The 23,038-nt window shown below is 39.4% G+C and overlaps 1 protein-coding gene across 2 annotated transcripts in view; it reads left to right on the forward strand.

Moving 5' to 3' along the window:
• GAREM1 (GRB2 associated regulator of MAPK1 subtype 1) overlaps positions 1 to 23,038 on the forward strand; it is a 216,800-nt gene that overhangs the window by 73,820 nt on the left and 119,942 nt on the right. For both annotated transcript variants that reach the window (XM_055235105.2, XM_055235109.2), the window contains exon 2: positions 6,578 to 6,718. In XM_055235105.2, coding sequence (XP_055091080.2) covers positions 6,578 to 6,718 — 141 coding nt within the window. The remainder of the gene's footprint in view (positions 1 to 6,577; positions 6,719 to 23,038) is intronic.

Consider the following 23,038-nt stretch of genomic DNA (forward strand, 5'->3'; position numbering starts at 1 on the left):
GGCCAGCACTTCCAACACTGTGTTGAATAGGAGTGGTGAGAGAGGGCATCCCTGTCCTGTGTCTGTTTTCAAAGGGAATGCTTCCAGTTTTTGCCCATTCAGTATGATATTGGCTGTGGGTTTGTCATAGATAGCTCTCATTATTTTGAGATACATCCCATCAATACCCAATTTATTGAGAGTGTTTAACATGAAGCGTTGTTGAATTTTGTCAAAGGCCTTTTCTGCATCTATGGAGATAATCATGTGGTTTTTGTCTTTGGTTCTGTTTATATGCTGGATTACATTTATTGATTTGTGTATGTTGAACCAGCCTTGCATCCCAGGGATGAAGCCCACTTGATCATGGTGGATAAGCTTTTTGATGTGCTGCTGGATTCAGTTTGCCAGTATTTTATTGAGAATTTTTGCATCAATGTTCATCAAGGATATTGGTCTGAAATTCTCTTTTTTGGTTGTGTCTCTGCCAGGCTTTGGTATCAGGATGATGCTGGCCTCATAAAATGAGTTAGGGAGGATTCTCTCTTTTTCTATGGATTGGAATAGTTTCAGAAGGAATGGTACCAGCTCCTCCTTGTACCTCTGGTAGAATTCGGCTGTGAATCCGAATTCTCTGGAATTTTTTTGCTTGGTAAGCTATTGATTATTGCCACAATTTCAGAGCCTGTTATTGGTCTATTCAGAGATTCAACTTCTTCCTGGTTTAGTCTTGGGAGGGTGTGTGTGTCAAGGAATTTATCCATTTCTTCTAGATTTTCTAGTTTATTTGTGTAGAGGTGTTTGTAGTATCCTCTGATGGTAGATTGTATTTCTGTGGGATTGGTGGTGATATCCCCTTTATCATTTTTTATTGCGTCTATTTGATTCTTCTCTCTTTTCTTCTGTATTAGTCTGGCTAGCAGTCTATCAATTTTGTTGATCCTTTCAAAAAACCAGCTCCTGGATTCATTAATTTTTTGAAGGGTTTTTTGTGTCTCTATTTCCTTCAGTTCTGCTCTGATTTTAGTTATTTCTTGCCTTCTGCTAGCTTTTGAATGTGTTTGCTCTTGCTTTTCTAGTTCTTTTAATTGTGATGTTAGGGTGTCAATTTTGGATCTTTCCTGCTTTCTCTTGTGGGCATTTAGTGCTATAAATTTCCCTGTACACACTGCTTTGAATGTGTCCCAGAGATTCTGGTATGTTGTGTCTTTGTTCTCGTTGGTTTCAAAGAACATCTTTATTTCTGCCTTCATTTCGTTACGTACCCAGTAGTCATTCAGGAGCAGGTTGTTCAGTTTCCATGTAGTTGAGCGGTTTTGAGTGAGTTTCTTAATCCTGAGTTCTAGTTTGATGGCACTGTGGTCTGAGAGACAGTTTGTTATAATTTCTGTTCTTTTACATTTGCTGAGGAGTGCTTTACTCCCAACTATGTGGTCAATTTTGAAATAGTTGTGGTGTGGTGCTGAGAAAAATGTATATTCTGTTGATTTGGGGTGGAGAGTTCTATAGATGTCTATTAGGTCCGCTTGGTGCAGAGCTGAGTTCAATTCCTGGGTATCCTTGTTAACTTTCTGTCTTGTTGATCGTCTAATGTTGACCGTGGGGTGTTAAAGTCTCCCATTATTATTGTGTGGGAGTCTAAGTCTCTTTGTAGGTCTCTAAGGACTTGCTTTATGAATCTGGGTGCGCATGTATTGAGTGCATATATATTTAGGATAGTTAGCTCTTCTTGTTGAATTGATCCCTTTACCATTAGGTAATGGCCTTCTTTGTCTCTTTTGATCTTTGTTGGTTTAAAGTCTGTTTTATCAGAGACTAAGATTGCAACCCCTGCCTTTTTTTGTTTTCCATTTGCTTGGTAGATCTTCCTCCATCCCTTTATTTTGAGCCTATGCATGTCTCAGCACGTGAAATGGGTTTCCTGAATACAGCACATTGATGGGTCTTGACTCTTTATCCAATATGCCAGTCTGTGTCTTTAAATTGGCACATTTAACCCATTTACATTTAAAGTTAATATTGTTATGTGTGAATTTGATCCTGTCATTATGATGTTAGCTGGTTATTTTGCTCGTTAGTTAATGCAGTTTCTTCCTAGCATTGATGGTCTTTACAATTTGGCATGTTTTTGCAGTCAGGGCTGGTACCGGTTGTTCCTTTCCATGTTTAGTGCTTCCTTCAGGAGCTCTTTTAGGGCAGGCCTGGTGGTGACAAAATCTCTCAGCATTTGCTTGTCTGTAAAGGATTTTATTTTTCCTTCACTTATCTTAGTTTGGCTGGATATGAAATTCTGGGTTGAAAATTCTTTTCTTTAAGAATGTTGAATATTGGTCCCCACTCTCTTCTGGCTTGTAGAGTTTCTGCTGAGAGATCTGCTGTTAGTCTGATGGGATTCCCTTTGTGGGTAGCCCGACTTTTCTCTCTGGCTGCCCTTAACATTTTTTCCTTCATTTCAACTTTGGTGAATCTGACAATTATGTGTCTTGGAGTTGCTCTTCTCGAGGAGTATCTTTGTGGCATTCTCTGTATTTCCTGAATTTGAATGTTGGCCTGCCTTGCTAGGTTGTGGAAGTTCTCCTGGATAATATCCTGCAGAGTGTTTTCCAACTTGGTTCCATTCTCCCTGTCACTTTCAGGTACACCAATCAGACATAGATTTGGTCTTTTCACACAGTCCCATATTTCTTTTTTGTTTTTTTTTTTTTTTTTTTGAGACGGAGTCTTGCTCTGTCGCCCAGGCTGGAGTGCAGTGGCACAATCTCAGCTCACTGCAAGCTCCGCCTCCCAGGTTCACGCCATTCTCCTGCCTCAGCCTCCCGAGTAGCTGGGACTACAGGCGCCCGCCACCATGCCCGGCTAATTTTTTGTATTTTTAGTGGAGACGGGGTTTCACCGTGGTCTCGATCTCCTGACCTTGTGATCCGCCCGCCTCGGCCTCCCAAAGTGCTGGGATTACAGGCGTGAGCCACCGCGCCTGGCCACATAGTCCCATATTTCTTGGAGGCTTTGTTCGTTTCTTTTTACTGCTTTTTCTTTAAACTTCTCTTCTGGCTTCATTTCATTCATTTGATCTTCCATCACTGATACCCTTTCTTCCAGTTGATTGAATCGGCTACTGAAGCTTGTGCATTTGTCACGTAGTTCTTGTGCCATGGTTTTCAGCTCCATCAGGTCATTTAAGGACTTCTCTACACTGGTTATTCTAGTTAGCCATTTATCTAATCTTTTTTCAAGGTTTTTAGCTCCTTTGTGATGGGTTCAGACTTCCTCCTTTAGCTTGGAGAAATTTGATTGTCTGTAGCCTTCTTCTCTCAACTCGTCAAAATCATTCTTCGTCCAGCTTTGTTCCATTGCTGGTGAGGAGCCGCGTTCCTTTGAAGGGGGAGAGATGCTCTGATTTTTAGAATTTTCAGCTTTTCTGCTCTGTTTTTTCCCCACCTTTGTGGTTTTATCTACTTTTGGTCTTTGATGATGGTGACGTACAGATGGGGTTTTGGTGTGCATGTCCTTTCTGTTTGTTAGTTTTCCTTCTAACAGTCAGGACCCTCAGCTGCAGGTTTGTTGGAGTTTGCTGGAGGTCCACTCCAGACCCTGTCTGCCTGGATATCAGCAGTGGAGGCTGCAGAACAGTGAATATTGCTGAACAGCAAATGTTGCTCCCTGATCGTTCCTCTGGAAGCTTCGTCTCAGAGGGGTACCAGGCCGTGTGAGGTGTCAGTCTGCCCCTACTGGAGGGTGCCTCCCAGTTAAGCTATTCGGGAGTCAGGGGCCCACTTGAGGAGGCAGTCTGTCCGTTCTCAGATCTCAAACTCCATGCTGGGAGAACCACTGCTCTCTTCAAAGCTGTCAGACAGGGATGTTTAAGTCTGCAGTGGTTTCTGCTGCCTTTTGTTTGGCTATGCCCTGCCCCCAGAGGTGGTGCTCTACAGTGCTTATTCCTCTTGCATAGCACTCATCATAGCTTCTCTAATGTAAAATTACATATGAACCCGCCTCACTCTCAAGAATGACTTCTTGAATGTAGGGACCAAGTCTTCTTTATATTTTTGCCCACTCCCTCATTGCCTTTCACATAAAAGATAAAAAATGTTTGTTGGATAATAAATGAATGTTTGTTGGACTGGTTAAAAATAAATGTGTAAACTGTCCCCTGTTCTATATAATCCTGATCTTCTTACCCATTACTTCCCCCACCCAGCATCTCTCACCTTCGAATGAACTTGTAATTTAATTACTTATTTTTGTTATTGGTATTGGCTGTCTTCTCCCTGTTGAATAGTCAGTGCCCTAGGGCAGTGATCTTGGGTTTGTTCACCAGTATGTGCCTAGCACTCAGAACAGTGCTTATTGTATTGGTTGAGTGAATGAATGAAACTTGAAGCCAAAGGTCAGTTTCTCCCTGTTCTTTGGATTATTGTCAGTGGTTTTCAAGGTAAGGGACATTGTGGCATTGGAAGAGCAGGAGATGGAGAGAGACCCCAAAGTCAGCTTCTGCCACTTACTATGCTGTGCAGCTTTGGGCAAGTTACTCAACTCCTCTGAAGTTCATTTCATAACTTTTAAAGGTTAATATAACTTGCATTACAATATTTATAGAAGGATTACATTTTAGAGGGAAAAAAGCATGCCATAAAATCAGTAGCTTATGTGTCCTGATCACTGCTAATACCTGCTAGAACTGCTACACACTTTCCATTCACTGTGCGTCTCCACATCCACTCTGTGCAGCAGGGCCTGTTGTATTAATAACTGCTTCACAGGTAAAAGGAGGAGGTTCCTGCCCAAGACCACACCGTGGTGGGTAGCGGAACATCACTTGAGACCAGGTCTGTGGGACTCTAAACCTGGTGCTTGTAATTCTTGCCTACTGTGCATATGCTCAGCAGGGGACTGCATGATTTCTCCTTTGGAGCAGCAGTTCTAAATTTTTCCTTCCTGTCCTAAGGTGGTTGAGGGACACAGGGGCTCATGAGTACCACTGGCCCCCAGGCAGTATCTTTCTGAAAAAGCTAGGCCACATCCTCTCAAGAGGTGATGGGCAGCATAGTCTGGTTTGAAAAGTCCCCCCAATGAATTGATTCTCCCCCTTCTGCTAATGTACCTTCACTTCCAGATCTGTTTTTCTCTCCCTGTCCCCTTATAAAGTTTTTTAACTCTTTGTATTTTGTACTATAAAGTATTCCTGCATTAAGACTGTTTTAACCTTTTTATTTTATTTCATTTTTTGTTTTTTGAGACAAGGTCTTGCTCTGTTACCCAGGCTGGAGTGCAGTGGCACAATCTCAGCTCACTATAGTCTCCACCTCCTGGGCTCAAGTGATCCTCCCATCTCAGCCTCCTGAGTAGCTGGGACTACAGATATGTGCCACCACACCCGACAAATTTTTGTATTTTTTTTGTAGAGACGGGATTTTGCAATGTTGCCCAGGCATGTCTCAAACTCCTGGACTCAAGCGATCCTCCCACCTGGAGTGTTGGGATTATAGGCATGAGCCACCATGCCAGGCCAAGACTGTTTTAAAGATTGTTGCATTACTGTTTTGGAAACAAATTACAGTTTAAGTTGGGATAGCCAAGTTGATCATTACAGTCTCTTCTATTTATTGAAAAAGTGCTGAAACTTTTAAGAATTTTTGAGAGATCTACAAATGGCATTTCAAAACACACAGTTAAATCACTAATAACTTAATTACTATAATATAGTGTCAAAATAAGGAAGGCTGTTTTCTGTACAAAAAATTAGCCTTTTCAGGTATTTTCATTGAGCACTTAAAATTACTAAACTAGGATTAATGGGATGGATTATTTCAGCATCTAGAAAAACATCTTTTAAGTTTCAGGGAATGAATTTCTCTTTTGAAATAGTTTGTCGTCAGTTCAAATGCCAAAAAGTACTTCAGAAAATATTAAAATGAAAAGAAATTTCATTTGTATGCTATAAATCATTGTTTTTAATTGATTGGGAAGTTTGGTAGGAGGCCAGAGAAAATTGGCAAACGTAAAACTTAAAAGGTGAGTATTTAATTTCAAGTACTCTTTCAACAGAGATAAGATTATTTATTTTTGTAGCTTTATTGTAGTGATTAAATCATAAGCTTTCAATCCATCTGACCTAGCTTTTAATCCTCACTTTTCAGTTTATTAAATCTGTGAGCTTAGACATGTTAACATTTCAAACTTTGATTTTTCTCACGTGTAAAGAAGGAGCATTACCTTTTACCTACCTCCTAAAGTTATCTTATTACATGAAATAGTATATGCAAAACATCTAAACAGTACCTAATGTATCCCAGGCACTTAATAAATGTTGTATTATCATTAAAATATAATCATTTAGGTATAATGTGATATTTGAATAGCTATTTGCAAATGACTGGGAAGCATTTCTTATGGGCTTCTGTGTACAGTTGTCAGCTTGGTGTGGAATACCCTTTTTTAAAAAAAAAAAAAAACCAGTTCAGAGGTAAACTTTATTTCATCTTGGGATGAACCATCAACTTCTGCATTAGTCAAGTTTTAACTAATGAACTTTTATTGCAAAGTATGGAGAAAGCAGATTATGAATTCTAAGTTTCTCATATAAAATTGTATTTCCTAGGAGAGTGCGTAGAAGGGCTGCGGGAAAATGACTACCTGCTGATTCATTCCTGCCGTCAGTGGACCACCATCACTGCCCACAGCTTGGAGGAGGGTCACTATGTCATTGGGCCAAAGATAGAGATTCCGGTACATTATGCAGGTAAGACTTCTCCAAGGGCCAAGATGAGGCAGCGAGAGAAAGGGGATGTGAATAGCTAAACTTTTCCTCTAAGAATTGTCTGTAAACTAGAAAGTAGAATGACTTAGAGAATCAAACATTTGTGTGTGGTTATCGATCAGTGAAAGCTCAGATTCATTTTGTTAGAAGTATTTCTAATTAATGCATGTAGTTAAATGGGGATTCTTGTTAGGTATTTATAAGATATAAATTTTACAAATAAAACACCTCTATTGTCTTGGAATTAAAATCAATACATGTAGCCAACCTCAGAGCTGCAGGGGGTCATGTCTCTGAGGAATCCTGTATACAATTTGAACATTGCTTTTGTGAATGACTTTGTGAAGATTTCACAAGATTCCGTCTCACAAATTAACATTATGGTCTGGTTTTAAAAGTATTGGATTGGTAGTTCATATACCTGGATATGTCTCTCCTTTCAATAGGCATTTAGATTACAGGCAACTGAGATGCCCTTGCTGCTTTAGTTAAATGAGGGTAATACCTGCCTTCTCACCTCACTTTGAACTCGACTCAATGCAATAGTGCCATTTAACTGATTTTTATTGAGTATATTCTGTGTGCCACTACTGTTCTAGGAGGTTAGGATACATCTAGTGGCTTAAATAAGCTTTAAATAGTGATAGCTTATAAATGCAATAAAAAAAAAAACTTAAGTGACCATATGCTTTTTCCGGCACTTATAATACATTATATAAAGAATCTTAGCCTTTTCTCTGTTACTGTTTAATATTTTCCAAGTCTGTTCAGACCTTAATCAACTAACCATAAATTGTGTAGCCCTAGACTGCCATTGTGTTTTCGAATAACCCCTTTACAATGCCCAGAGAGTTATTATTTGGAAAAGGGACCTTACTGTATTCCCACTGTCTAGACACAGCAAATGGTATTTGTTTGATGAATATTTAATGAATGAATGAATAGTTTGGTACCATTTTTGATTCCTGGGAATCTTCAATTGCCAGTATGACCCAGGGATTACTTCGCTTCTCAAAAATCCTTCTTACTCAAAAAAAATTATAAGAAAGACAGAATTTCTCTGGCCTAAAACTTTGTCCTCTAGAATTGTATTTCCTAGCCCTAAGAGTAGCCTTCATGGAAAAAGGGAGAAATGTATAGTTGTAGAAAGCATTACATCTGTTAGGTCGTAACTCAGGCAAATGGGACAGTTTTCATAGGGGCAGAGAATGAAACAAACCCCTTACCCTACCCATTCTCTTGTCAGAATGGTTCCTACTAGTAGTGAGATGCATGCTACTTTTGGCAAGTGCAAATTCTGTTTCTGTCTTTGTGGAAAACTGGAAAGAAAGGTAAATTGCTACATTGCTTCATCCTATATACTTTTTACCTAATCTGCTGTATTCTTCTGTGAGGAAATTACATTTTAGTCTTTCCCCCAAAATCACTGTGAAAAGCTCTGTCAAATCAGTCTTCCCAAAAGAGTGCCCTCATTTTATCACTTCCTCAAACCCCCTTAGAGACTGCATCCTGCCGCTAGATTCTTTGCCTTGTTGTTGAATGCCTTCCAGAGGCTGGTTCTAATCTACTTCTCCAAACTGATCTTTTCTACCCCAAAGAGCGAACCTCCCACTCTTGCTATATTAGGCATCTCACTGTTTCCTGAACATACTAGACACTTTTCCATTTACACAGTCTCTAGATGGCTGGAGTTGCCTCCCTCAGCTCATCATTTCATCAGGAGGGTGCAGCTGTCCTCTGCAGCCCCATGTGGTCTCCTGATGGGTCCCATTCATTTAGCACACGTCCTCAGTCTTCATTCAGTTACCTTTTCCTGTGTACACACTCACCAGTTGGACTGTACAGTCCTTAACAAGTTATACCAATTCTAAAAAAGACCTGAAGCCTTTGGATCTGTACTCAAAAGAAAATTCTTTGTGGCTATGGGTGTTCGACTCGGGGATCTCAAACTTGGTTATACATTGGATTCACCTGGAGAGCTTTAAAAAGACTGATGTGGGGTCCTACCTCCAGAAGTTAATTGACCTGGGGTGTTGGCTGGATATCAGAATTTTAAAAGCTCCCCCGTGGTTAAAATATACAGCCAGTGTTGGAAACCCGTTATTCTAGAATGAGCATCCACAATGTGAGATAAGATTTCCTGAAACACACACAAATATTTATAAATATTTTGATGTTTGGAACTTCCTTTTAAAAGTACCATCCAGCTTCCATTGGGAAGAAAGATGTGATATTGTTGAGCAGCTTACTTTTGATCCATAAGGAAGATGACGGATTATGTTGCAAATGATACATTTTTAAAAAATGAAATTGAGGTGCCAAGACTAAGAGGAAACATGGGCACTAAGATCATATCATTCAACAGAAAGGAGAGAAAATATATTAAAGAAAGAAAAGCTTGAAATAGGACCAAATAGGTCATGAGATCATTTGCCATTAAACAAAATAGAATGAGTGGCTGGTCAGGAGTGTCTAAATGTTCTAAGCTGTCTTCCTGAATTTTTTCAACAAGAAGTTTAGGTAGAAGTTTTGAGGTACAAATAGATTCCAGCTGATCATTTTGTTTTGGGTTTCATATCTTAAGATAGCACCATGAAACTTGCTTTACAAAGACAAATTTAGTGATTTGGTAGTTTTTTTTTTTTTTTAAATCGTATAAACTAACAGGTAAATAAGAAGGCAGTGTGGTTTTATAAGTGTTTTTTGTTTGTTTGTTTGTTGGTTTGTTTGTTTGTTTTGAAACAAGGTTTCACTCTGTCACCCAGGCCAGAGTGCAGTGGTGTGATCATGGCTCACTGCAGCCCTGGACTACTGGGCTCAAAGGATCCTCCCACCTCAGCCTCTTGAGTAGCTGGCACTACAGGCTTGTATCTGGCACCACGCCCAGCCAACTTTTAAATTTTTTGTAGAGACCAGTTCTCGCTTTGTTGCTGGTCTCAAACTCCAGGTCTCAAGCAATCCACCTGCCTTGGGCTTTCAAAATGTTGGGATTACAGGTATGAGCCATCACACCTGGCCTGGGAGTATGTTTTGATTACAGTGTAAAATGGAGACCTATGAGTCTTGATATGATTGATCATTTCAAGGTTATAGTGTATATATTTTGTCTCCAAGAATCTATTTATTGCCAAGTTTAGCCCTTGGAAGAAAGAGAGCATATAGTACATTGTGGAGACCAAAAATCATTTATGTCTCCCTAGCTTATTTGTGCTCTACTTTTCATAGAGGAAACTGTTGTATATGAATATTTTACCAATTTTTCAGAATTTCATCTAGGTTGAAATGAATCTCACATTCTTTGAGGACAGTTAATAAACCGTAATTAAAAATGTTTAACAGAGTAGTAAAGCCTACCAGCTTTGTAATCAAACAACCTAGTTTGATTTCTCATTCTGCCATTATCTGTCTATATTACTTTGGGCAAGTTACTAAACCTCTTTAAATCTTTGTTTCCTCATCTATAAAGTGAAGATAATTATAGTGCCTTTCTCTTAGGGTAATTGTGAAGATTGAAAGAGAAACACCTTTCAGAGTGTTTACCACTTAGTAAGCCTCCATAAATGTTAATGGTGATGATTATGATCATCTTAGTAATTAAATGTTTCTAAGGATTTAATTCTTTATCCTGCACTACTAATTACAAGTTGAATTACTCTTCTCTTCATTCGAGCTAGTTGAATACTGACACCCCTCAATGTTATTTGGGCTACTGTCTTTTTCTTTTGCTTTTGTAATTTTATTTTGAAGTTGCAGTAGTGTAGTTTACTCCCTTGTGCCATTTCCCCGGTTTTACCCATTTTTAGTATCATTTTTGCCACATTTGTTTTTTATCATTCTTACCCTCCTCCCTCCCCACCAAATGCACATACAAATACAGACAAATATGCTATTTATTTTTTTCTCAGTTATTTGAGAATAGACAGCATACATCCCCCTAATACTTCACTGTGTATTTCCTAAGAACAAGGATATCCTCTTATATAACCACAGCACTGGTAGCAAATTCAGTACATTTAATACTTTAATCTACTGTCCATGTTCCAGTTTTGTTGATTGTCCCAATAATGCCTTACTGCATTTTTTTTCCCCTCCAGGACAACATCCAGTCTAGGACCACTTATTGTATTTTGCTCTTGTATCTCCTCAGGCTCCTTTAATCTGGAACAAGTTCCTCAGCCGTCTTTGTGTTTCATGATATAGACATTTTTTAAAGAATACAGGCAAATTATTTTCTAAAACAACCCTCAGTTTGGGTTTCCCCGTGTCCTCGTGATTTGATGAGGCTATGCAGTTTTGGCTGGTCTGCTCTGTGTTGTGATAATGGCAAGGGATATCCTTTGCCCCTTATTGGTGATTTTAGTTTTGATCACTTGGTTAATGTATTGTCCAGTTTCTCTGCTATATAATTACCATTTACTTTGTGATTACTGGGAAATTTGAGAGGACGTACTTTTAGACTCTGTAACTATCTTGCTCTTTCCCTAAATCTTCTCCCCCCACCACTCCCCTATTAAGTAGTTATTGATGATTCCTGTCTGATTCCGTTTTTACTATGAAGGTGGCAAAACAGTGCTTTTCTAACTTAACTTCATCATTCCTTCTTGTATTTGTTAGCCGTCATTCTCCTGTAAGGAAAAGCATTTTTTTCTCTTCTGTTTATTTATTTTTTAACTTACCTGTTATTATGAGCATGGCCTTGTGGATTCTTATGCCATTCAGTGTACTATGATATATTGCTGTCCTTGTTTCTTCAAATGGTCCTATGTTTCTGCATTTGGGTATAGGCTGGCACCTGTGTCTCTGTGACATGCCCCCTTCATTTTTTAAATCATGTCCTTATTTTCTGGCATAGGTAACAACCATTCTTTTCAACCAGTATTCTCCTTTGGTCAGGGCTCCTACACTCTCCTGTTCCAAGTAATACCCCTTACTTTGTGATCTTTGGTAAGAGAGGCCCTTGGAGTTGGGCAGTGCACAGCCTGGGCAGCCACAGGCCACAACTCCATTCATGCATATTTTGGAAAGCGATAAAACTCAGCATTTTAAAGATATATGTTACATTAGAGATTTTCATGAAATTCTTAATATGAAAAATAATTTCGTAAAACTTTGAAAAAAGGTAACTATGACATCCGTAGTTCTTATGAGAACCTCACACTGTAATGGTGGTGACAAGAATCTCCTTATTCTGAATTCTGAAATTATTTAGATGTGCTTTGGGAAAATAAAGACATTCCCTATTCTGGCAAAATAAATTTTAGACAAAAGGTGTTTTCTTGGTATACCAAATAATTAATTCTGAGAGAATGTGTCCAGTCAACATCACGTATTTTGCTAATAGTAGAGAACCCACTTAAGAAAAATTGACATAGTGTTTAGAAAAGAGATTGCCACATTCATACAAATTGGATTCAGAAGGCATCACAGATAAATGTAATCTAAACTTTCCTACTTCACATTGCTACCAAAGGGGCAAACCTTTCCTACGAAATGTACAATACAGAACTCAAGATTTTTTCTGCATTCTGTATACTCAGAACATTAACTCCAAACTGCCTGGACCCGTGCCTGGACATTGCTAGCTCAACCTGCACACCCACTCTTCTTCCCACTCTTTTACCTTGACTTATTAAACAAAAACAAATATTAATTTTTTTTAAACTAGCAACTTAATTCTAGCCAGGAATTTCTGAAGTTGAATGGTTTTTATTCTACAATTAATGTATCTATTCATCAAATTCCTTTTGTCTCTGCAGCTCAGCATGACCAGTCAAGCACATCCCCAGTTCGTTACCACTAAAGCTGATGTCTCGGGGCCCTTGTTTATGCTGACCCTTTCTAGGGCCTGAAACCTAACTTAGTATGCATAATGTGACATTTTTTTTAAAAAAAGAATATAAACCTCAAGCCCCACGAAAGCCTAGATATGCCATTCTCTCTGGAATTTTATTTGCCCTCCTGAGCTCCAAGTCTCCACTCTATAAAATGGAGATCTACCGTAGAAAAATATTGAGCAGATTCTCAGAGATCTAACTTGTGTAAATGGCTCAGCACAGTGCTGGCACATGAGTAATACAAAATCAATGGTATCTCCTCTCACTCCCCTCTGTCATGAAAAACAACAAAGAAAACTCTACCAAGAGACAGCTTTGAGAAACCAAATGGATCAGAGCATGAAGTGTCTATATATCAGTGGTCTGCCAATTTGCAAAGTAATGGAATTCTGAGTGGGTTTATGAAAATTTATAGCATTCCATGGCAAGCGTGCTGTCATCATGGATGAACAGCTACTGTCATCATGGATGAACAGATTGCTACTTGAACATAAGCATCTGAGATAAACTCCAGCCACGTTTGGCTTCTATTTTTAAATTCTCATCCTCCTGCAAATCTGGTGAATCCATAACAAGCTAAAATGATCTCAGTACTTTCCCTCCTAGTTGTAATATGTACAGAAGTAAGTGACACTTGAGCACAAGATGGGTAAGAACTGCTTATGCAGTTTTCAAGGCCCTTATTCAGCAAGCACCTGGATTTATATCAGCAGTGCCTGTTTTTAAAAGTGTAGGATGTGCAGTGTTTTTCTCTTGGGCAAAATGATAGTAATGTGGCATCTAACATAACCTTGAATTGTAATTACTGAACAAAAGGAAATGTTGAAACAAGCTAATTTTATTCTCCTGGGTTGCAAGTTTAATTAGCATGAATCATGCATTTATAAAAGTAACTACTAGTGTTGAACAACACTTTGTGTACTTTCCCTGTTACATGGGATAAAGCTTATGTGACGAAATGGAAAATAACCAAACTCTCTTTTCAGAAGTCCTCAGAACTAATAGGGTATGCTGAGGAACATTTATCTCAGCCATTTTTGCCATTAAGAAATGTTATAGATCTAAAAAATAACCATTTTTGATGACTGAAATTTTAGGTTATAGTTAACAATAACTAAAATTTATTTAGTGCTTACCATTTCTTAGGCACTTTGTTAACTCAGCATTTTACCTTTATTTTTTCGTGTGACTTTCACAACAAACTCATGAAATGGGTGCTATTATCTATATTTCATACAAGTACAAACTGAGGTTTAGAGATGTTAAGTGTTCGTAATAATACACAGTTAATAAGTGTGATTTGAACCCAGGATATGTGGCTTCAGAGCCTGCCCTCGTTTCCACTATTCCCTGGAAAGTGCTAGTAGGAGGCACTTTTACTTGGAAGTCATCCCAGAGAGGAGAGATCTGTTAGAATTAGCCAATAAGCTGGGTAAAGCTTTCACTTTTCTTCCTTTCACAGTAGATCCCTACTTGTATTCTGACTCTAGGAAAAAATTAAGTAGATAAATAAGTCTTGACTTTTTCAGATTTACAAGTCATCTGCATATAGGTGACATTCCCCTTGCTCAGTAAATTTCCAGGAACAGCTTCCAGGGGAGCCCCTGGGGCCTCAGAGGGGACAGCTGCTGGGCCTAGGTGGGTGATCAGATCAGAGGCAGGAGGCCTGGGGAAAGAGTCTTTTAAGTGTTGAAGAAGGAAATGGGTGATGTTCAACAAGGCAGTTTCAAGTAAGGAAACTGAGGAAAATTAGATTACAAAAGAGAGTTAAAAATGAGTGAAAGGTAGGCAGCAAGCAAGGATCAACTATTTTTGCCAAGATACTTTGTATTAAAGGGAAACAAATGACATTTGATTTGGGGGGAGCAAAGTAAATATAAAAATTTTATTTAACAAAAAAGGGGGAGGGGGTGGAGCCAAGATGGCCAAATAGGAACAGCTCTGGTCTACAGCTCCCAGCGTGAGTGGCACAGAAGATGAGTGATTTCTGCATTTCCGTTTGAGGTACCGGGATCATCTCACTAGGGAGTGCCAAACAGTGGGTGCAGGACAGTCAGTGCAGTGCACTGTGCGCGAGCCGAAGCAGGGCGAGGCATTGCCTCACTCGGGAAGCGCAAGGGGTCAGGGAGTTCCCTTTCCTAGTCAAAGAAAGGGGTAACAGACGGTACCTGGAATATCGGGTCAGTACCACCCTAATACTGCACTTTTCCAACGGGCTTGGAAAACAGCACACCAGGAGATTGTGTCCCGCACCTGGCTCAGAGGGTGCTATGCCCATGGAATCTCACTGATTGCTTGCACGGCAGTCTGAGATCAAACTGCAAGGCAGCAGCGAGGCTGGGGGAGGGGCGCCCGCCATTGCCCAGGCTTGCTTAGGTAAACAAAGCAGCCAGGAAGCTCGAACTGGGTGGAGCCCACCACAGCTCAAGGAGGCCTGCCTGCCTCTGTAGGCTCCACCTCTGGGGGCAGGGCACAGACAAAAATTCAGCAGGAACCTCTGCAGACTTAAATGTCCCTGTCTGACAGCTTTGAAGAGAGTAGTGGTTCTCCCAGCATGCAGCTGGAGATCTGAGAACGGACAGACTGCCTCCTAAAGTGGGTCCCTGACCCCCGAGCAGCCTAACTGGGAGGCACCCCCCAGTAGGGACAGACTGACACCTCACTCGGCCAGGTAGTCCTCTGAGACAAAACTTCCAGAGGAACTATCAGACAGCTGAATTTGTGGTCTCACGAAAATCCACTGTTCTGCAGCCACCGCTGCTGACACTCAGCCAAACAGGGTCTGGAGTGGACCTCTAGCAAACTCCAACAGACCTGCAGCTGAGGGTCCTGTCTGGTAGAAGGAAAACTAACAAACAGAAAGGACATCCACACCAAAAACCCATCTGTACATCACCATCATCAAAGACCAAAAGTAGATAAAACCACAAAGATGGGGAAAAAACAGAGCAGAAAAACTGGACACTCTAAAAAGCAGAGCACCTCTCCTCCTCCAAAGGAACGCAGTTCCTCACCAGCAACGGAACAAAGCTGGATGGAGAATAACTTTGACGAGTTGAGAGAAGAAGGCTTCAGACGATCAAACTACTCCAAGCTACGGGAGGAAATTCAAAACAATAGCAAAGAAGTTAAAAACTTTGAAAAAAAATTAGACGAATGGATAGCTAGAATAACCAATGGAGAGAAGGGCTTAAAGGAGCTGACGGAGCTGAAAGCCAAGTTTCGAGAACTACGCGAAGATTGCAGAAGCCTCGGGAGCTGATGCGATCAACTGGAAGAAAGGGTATCAGTGATGGAAGATGAAATGAATGAAATGAAGCGAGAAGGGAAGTTTAGAGAAAAAAGAATAAAAAGAAATGAACAAAGCCTCCAAGAAATTTGGGACTATGTGAAAAGACCAAACCTACGTCTGATTGGTGTACCTGAAAATGATGAGGAGAATGGAACCAAGTTGGAAAACACTCTGCAAGATATTATCCAGGAGAATTTCCCCAATCTAGCAAGGCAGGCCAACATTCAGATTCAGGAAATACAGAGAACGCCACAAAGATACTCCTCGAGAAGAGCAACTCCAACACACATAATTGTCAGATTCACCAAAGTGGAAATGAAGGAAAAAATGTTAAGGGTGGCCAGAGAGAAAGGTCGGGTTACCCACAAAGGGAAGCCCATCAGACTAACAGCTGATCTCTCGGCAGAAACTCTACAAGCCAGAAGAGAGTGGGGGCCAATATTCAACATTCTTAAAGAAAAGAATTTTCAACCCAGAATTTCCTATCCAGCCAAACTAAGCTTCATAAGTGAAGGAGAAATAAAATACTTTACAGACAAGCAAATGCTGAGTGATTTTGTCACCACCAGGCCTGCCCTAAAAGAGCTCCTGAAGGAAGCACTAAACATGGAAAGGAACAACCGGTACCAGCCACTGCAAAAACATGCCAAATTGTAAAGACCATCAAGGCTAAGAAGAAACTGCATCAACTAATGAGCAAAATAACCAGCTAACATCATAATGACAGGATCAGATTCACACATAACAATGTTAACTTTAAATGTAAATGGGCTAAATGCTCCAATTAAAAGACACAGACTGGCAAACTGGATAAGGAGTCAAGACCCATCAGTGTGCTGTATTCAGGAAACCCATCTCACGTGCAGAGACACACATAGACTCAAAATAAAGGGATGGAGGAAGATCTATCAAGCAAATGGAAAACAAAAAAAAGGCAGAGGTTGCAATCCTAGTCTCTGATAAAATAGACTTTAAACCAACAAAGATCAAAAGAGACAAAGAAGGCCATTGCATAATGGTAAAGGGATCAATTCAACAAGAAGAGCTAACTATCCTAAATATATATGCACTCAACACAGGAGCACCCAGATTCATAAAGCAAGTCCTGAGTGACCTACAAAGGGACTTAAACTCCCACACAATAATAATGGGAGATTTTAACACCCCACTGTCAACATTAGACAGATCAATGAGACTGAAAGTTAACAAGGATATCCAGGAATTGAACTCAGCTCTGCACCAAGCGGACCTAATAGACATCTACAGAACTCTCCACCCCAAATCAACAGAATATACATTTTTCTCAGCACCACACCACACCTATTCCAATATTGACCACATAGTTGGGAGTAAAGCACTCCTCAGCAAATGTAAAAGAACAGAAATTATAACAAACTGTCTCTCAGACCACAGTGCCATCAAACTAGAACTCAGGATTAAGAAACTCACTCAAAACCGCTCAACTACATGGAAACTGAACAACCTGCTCCTGAATGACTACTGGGTACGTAATGAAATGAAGGCAGAAATAAAGATGTTCTTTGAAACCAACGAGAACAAAGACACAACATACCAGAATCTCTGGGACACATTCAAAGCAGTGTGTAGAGGGAAATTTATAGCACTAAATGCCCACGAGAGAAAGCAGGAAAGATCCAAAATTGACACCCTAGCATCACAATTAAAAGAACTAGAAAAGCAAGAGCAAACACATTCAAAAGCTAGCAGAAGGCTAGAAATAACTAAAATCAGAGCAGAACTGAAGGAAATAGAGACACAAAAAAACCGTCAAAAAATTAATGAATCCAGGAGCTGGTTTTTTGAAAGGATCAACAAAATTGATAGACCACTAGCAAGACTAATAAAGAAGAAAAGAGAGAAGAATCAAATAGATGCAATAAAAAATGAAAAAGGGGATATCACCACCAATCCCACAGAAATACAATCTACCATCAGAGGATACTACAAACACCTCTACACAAATAAACTAGAAAATCTAGAAGAAATGGATAAATTCCTTGACACACACACCCTCCCAAGACTAAACCAGGAAGAAGTTGAATCTCTGAATAGACCAATAACAGGCTCTGAAATTGTGGCAATAATCAATAGCTTACCAACCAAAAAGAGTCCAGGACCTGACGGATTCACAGCCGAATTCTACCAGAGGTACAAGGAGGAACTGGTACCATTCCTTCTGAAACTATTCCAATCAATAGAAAAAGAGGGAATCCTCCCTAACTCATTTAATGAGGCCAGTATCGTCCTGATACCAAAGCGTGGCAGAGACATAACCAAAAAAGAGAATTTCAGAACAATATCCTTGATGAACATTGATGCAAAAATCCTCAATAAAATACTGGCAAACCGAATCCAGCAGCACATCAAAAAGCTTATCCACCATGATCAAGTGGGCTTCATCCCTGGGATGCAAGGCTGGTTCAACATATGCAAATCAATAAATGTAATCCAGCATATAAACAGAACCAAAGACAAAAACCACATGATTATCTCAATAGATGCAGAAAAGGCCTTTGACAAAATTCAACAACCCTTCATGCTAAAAACTCTCAATAAATTAGGTATTGATGAGACGTATCTCAAAATGACGAGAGCTATCTATGACAAACCCACAGCCAATATCATACTGAATGGGCAAAAACTGGAAGCATTCCCTTTGAAAACTGGCACAAGACAGGGATGCCCTCTCTCACCACTCCTATTCAACATAGTGCTGGAGGTTCTGGCCAGGGCAATCAGGCAGGAGAAGGAAATAAAGGGTATTCAATTAGGAAAAGAGGAAGTCAAATTGTCCCTGTTTGCAGATGACATGATTGTATATCTAGAAAACCCCAGTGTCTCAGCCCAAAATCTCCTTAAGCTGATTAGCAACTTCAGCAAAGTCTCAGGATACAAAATCAATGTACAAAAATCACAAGCATTCTTGTACACCAATAACAGACAAACAGAGAGCCAAATCATGAGTGAACTCCCATTCACAATTGCTTCAAAGAGAATAAAATACTTAGGAATCCAACTTACAAGGGATGTGAAGGACCTCTTCAAGGAGAACTACAAACCACTGCTCAATGAAATAAAAGAGGATACAAACAAATGGAAGAACATTGCATGCTCATGGGCAGGAAGAATCAATATCGTGAAAATGGCCATACTGCCCAAGGTAATTTGTAGATTCAATGCCATCCCCATCAAGCTACCAATGACTTTCTTCACAGAATTGGAAAAAAGTACTTTAAAGTTCATATGGAACCAAAAAAGAGCCTGCATCGCCAAGTCAATCCTAAGCCAAAAGAACAAAGCTGGAGGCATCACTCTACCTGACTTTAAACTCTACTACAAGGCTACAGTAACCAAAACAGCATGGTACTGGTACCACAACAGAGACATAGATCAATGGAACAGAACAGAGCCCTCAGAAATAATGCCACATATCTACAACTATCTGATCTTTGACAAATGTCAGAAAAACAAGCAATGAGGAAAGGATTCCCTATTTAATAAATGGTGCTGGGAAAACTGGCTAGCCATATGTAGAAAGCTGAAACTGGATCCCTTCCTTACACCTTATACAAAAATTAATTCAAGATGGATTAAAGACTTACATGTTAGACCTAAAACCATAAAAACCCTAGAAGAAAGCCTAGGCAATACCATTCAGGACATAGGTGTGGGCAAGGACTTCATGTCTAAAACACCAGAAGCAATGGCAACAAAAGCCAAAATTGACAAATGGGATCTAATTAAACTAAAGAGCTTCTGCACAGCAAAAGAAACTACCATCAGAGTGAACAGGCAACCTAAAGAATGGGAGGAAATTTTTGCAACCTACTCATCTGACAAAGGGCTAATATCCAGAATCTACAATGAACTCAAACAAATTTACAAGAAAAAAACAACGAACCCCATCAAAAAGTGGGCAAAGGACATGAACAGACACTTCTCAAAAGAAGACATTTATGCAGCCAAAAAACACATGAAAAAATGCTCACAATCACTGGCCATCAGAGAAATGCAAATAAAAACCACAATGAGATACCATCTCACACCAGTTAGAATGGCAATCATTAGAAAGTCAGGAAACAACAGGTGCTGGAGAGGATGTGGAGAAAGAGGAACACTTTTACCCTGTTGGTGGGACTGTAAACTAGTTCAACCATTTTGGAAGTCAGTGTGGCGATTCCTCAGGGATCTAGAACTAGAAATACCATTTGACCCAGCCATCCCATTACTGGGTATATACCCAAAGGACTATAAATCATGCTGCTATAAAGACACATGCACACGTATGTTTATTGCAGCACTATTCACAATAGCAAAGACTTGGTACCAACCCAAATGTCCAACAACGATAGACTGGATTAAGAAAATGTGGCACATATACACCATGGAATAGCATGCAGCCATAAAAAATGATGAGTTCATTTCCTTTGTAGGGACATGGATGAACCTGGAAACCATCATTCTCAGCAAACTATCGCAAGGACAGAAAACCAAACACCGAATGTTCTCACTCATAGGTGGGAATTGAACAATGAGAACTCATGGACACAGGAAGGGGAACATCACACTCTGGGGACTGTTGTGGGTTGGGGGCAGGGGGGAGGGACAGCATTAGGAGATATACCTAATGCTAAATGACGAGTTAATGGGTGCAGCAAAACAACACGGCACATGGATACATATGTTACAAACCTGCACATTGTGCACATGTACCCTAAAACCTAAAGTATAATAATAAAATAAAATTTAAAAAAAAGTAGCTTTTCTTTACCAATGGAAAAAAAAAAAGGGAAGCCAAGAAAGAGGATATAGGAGTGAAATTGGCTTTCCAGTATTTCATATTTTTAAGAATAATGGAATCTGAGAAATCTTTCTAGACTAAGGGAAATGATTCAGAAGAGGAAAAAGAGAGAAGGTAATTAAGTAGTATATTAGTCTGCTGTCTAGGAAATTGTCTCTACCATTTTTTTCCTCAAGAGTCAAAAATGTTATTCTCTTCCTCTCTCCACTTCATTACTTAAATTTCATAGCTGCTGTAACAGTTTTTGTGGTCAGATAGAGGGTGAATGTATCTGTCACACATTGGTATTCACACTCATATTTTTACTCAAAACAAAGATGAAGAGATTATCTAAGTGTCTTCACTACAAGAATGGATTGAAGATTGTCACCAATCTTCAGTATAGCTTTCTAGTCCTACTTCACATTGTTTAAGAATAACTCAAGGAAATTTGAATATGAATGGTGTTCATGATGAGATGATTAGGGAATTATTGTGAGTTTGTTATTTGTAATCAATGTATTATAGTATGATGGAAAATATCCTCACTTTTCAGGGAGACATACTGAATTATTTAAGGGTGAAATGTGATTATAAAATGCTCGAGCAAAGGTGGACATAAAAATAGATGACTCCGGCAAACTATTTAAGTTGTTAAATCTAGGTAAAAGATATATGGGTGTTCATTACCCGAATTTTCCATATGTTTGGGAATTATTGTAATATAAAGGAAAAAATTGACTCAGCACAATCACCAGTGGCAAAATAAATTGTATAGTTGAACTCTTATATGACATTTTTATCAAAACCACTCTGCCTCCATCCTTGAATCCTATTTATAGTCTTAATTAATTTTTCTAGGGGTGAAAGTTTATCTTTCACTGGGTCGTTTTGTTCCAGTGTTAAATGTTTGTGGCAACAACACAGTGAAGGGTGAATTCAGGAAGAAATGATGTTGTTTTCACCATGTGGTAGAATCTTCCAGCTTATGGCTTTCTATGGAAACCTGATTGCTCCCAGCTGTGGCTGGTTTCTAGCGGCTGACCCAGTTGATGGTAGTGATTTAAGTATTAAAGGGGGGTAAAGTTTGGATAGGTGTATGTAATACTTGGAAAGAAAGGAACTTTTTAAAAAATTATTTTCTTAAAATAAGAGCTTTATGAGAGAGATGGAAAGGGAGAATATGAGCAAATACATTGCAGAATTATTTGGTGTCCTACTATGTGGCTTTTCTAGATTGCTCTATAAATGCTAGTAAAGCTCTAAAAATTTTAGAGTCCTTTGATTGCTATTTTCACATTTCAGCCTGTTTACTCGGAATCCTTGCAAATTATTTACTGAATCTACAAACAGAAAGTATAGTATTTAAAAAAAACACAAAAATTCTAGCACAAAACAGGGATGGGGTTCAAAACTCCTAGGCTACTGTTTTCCATTTCTTTATACTTACATTTAGGTACTCAGTGGAAAGTTGGTTACTTGAAAGGGCTAACTCCAGTTCAAATATAATTTAACCTATGAGATAATATGATTAACATCAGGTGGAAAGTTTGAACCAGCTGCCTGTGACCACACTGTTAATGGAGTGTTTATAGCATCGGTGGGAAAGTGCTTGTCTCACTTCATAATTTGATTTCCATATTGGATTTGTACCTCTAAGAAGTAGTGTGACCTTTTAAAAGGTTCTTTTTAAGGAATTTCTTTGAGCTTTTTCTATTTGTGGAAAACAGACTTCATGGGTTCCAAAACTGCAGTGCTAGCAAAACTTCCTGAATTGAAGTCACTCTGCTCCTTTTCTTAGGCTTGGAGTCACTTGCCTTTGTGAGTCACTATCCAGGGAAGTCGTGTGCTGGCTTTCTGTTAACCCTGACCCATTTCTGTAGTTGTTGAGTGTACTGCAACAGGAAAACAACAAAGCTATGTGTACTATGTGAACTTTTCTGATATTTGGAGCAAGAGGGTAGATGATTCAGACACGTCTGTGTTGATTTTTGGTGAGGTATACATTGCACAGGGCCTCCAACATGTTAGAACTGGTTTACAGAACACCATAGGGTTTGTCCCTAATAATGAGTCAAGCCAATGCGTGAGTGTGAGACAAGCAAGATAAACACAGAGCTTTTATTTTATAGATGTTAAAAATCATTGTAGGTAAACCAAATGCAGTGGACGCATAGTCGTGAGAAAGATTCCATTTCTCCATTCATGCCTTCTACATTCCATATGTTTCTCAGTGGCAATTACGTTTTTTCTTACAGCCCTTCATAGCATTTTATAGTCCCAGCCCTTTTCCTTTAATAAAACCGGTCCCCTCGTGTGGGAGTCCCAGTTCCCTGTCCACCTAGGGTCCTTTCCTCCTGACCCACAGAGTAATT

This window comes from Symphalangus syndactylus, chromosome 1, assembly GCF_028878055.3.
Source record: "Symphalangus syndactylus isolate Jambi chromosome 1, NHGRI_mSymSyn1-v2.1_pri, whole genome shotgun sequence".
Taxonomy (NCBI): domain Eukaryota; kingdom Metazoa; phylum Chordata; class Mammalia; order Primates; family Hylobatidae; genus Symphalangus; species Symphalangus syndactylus.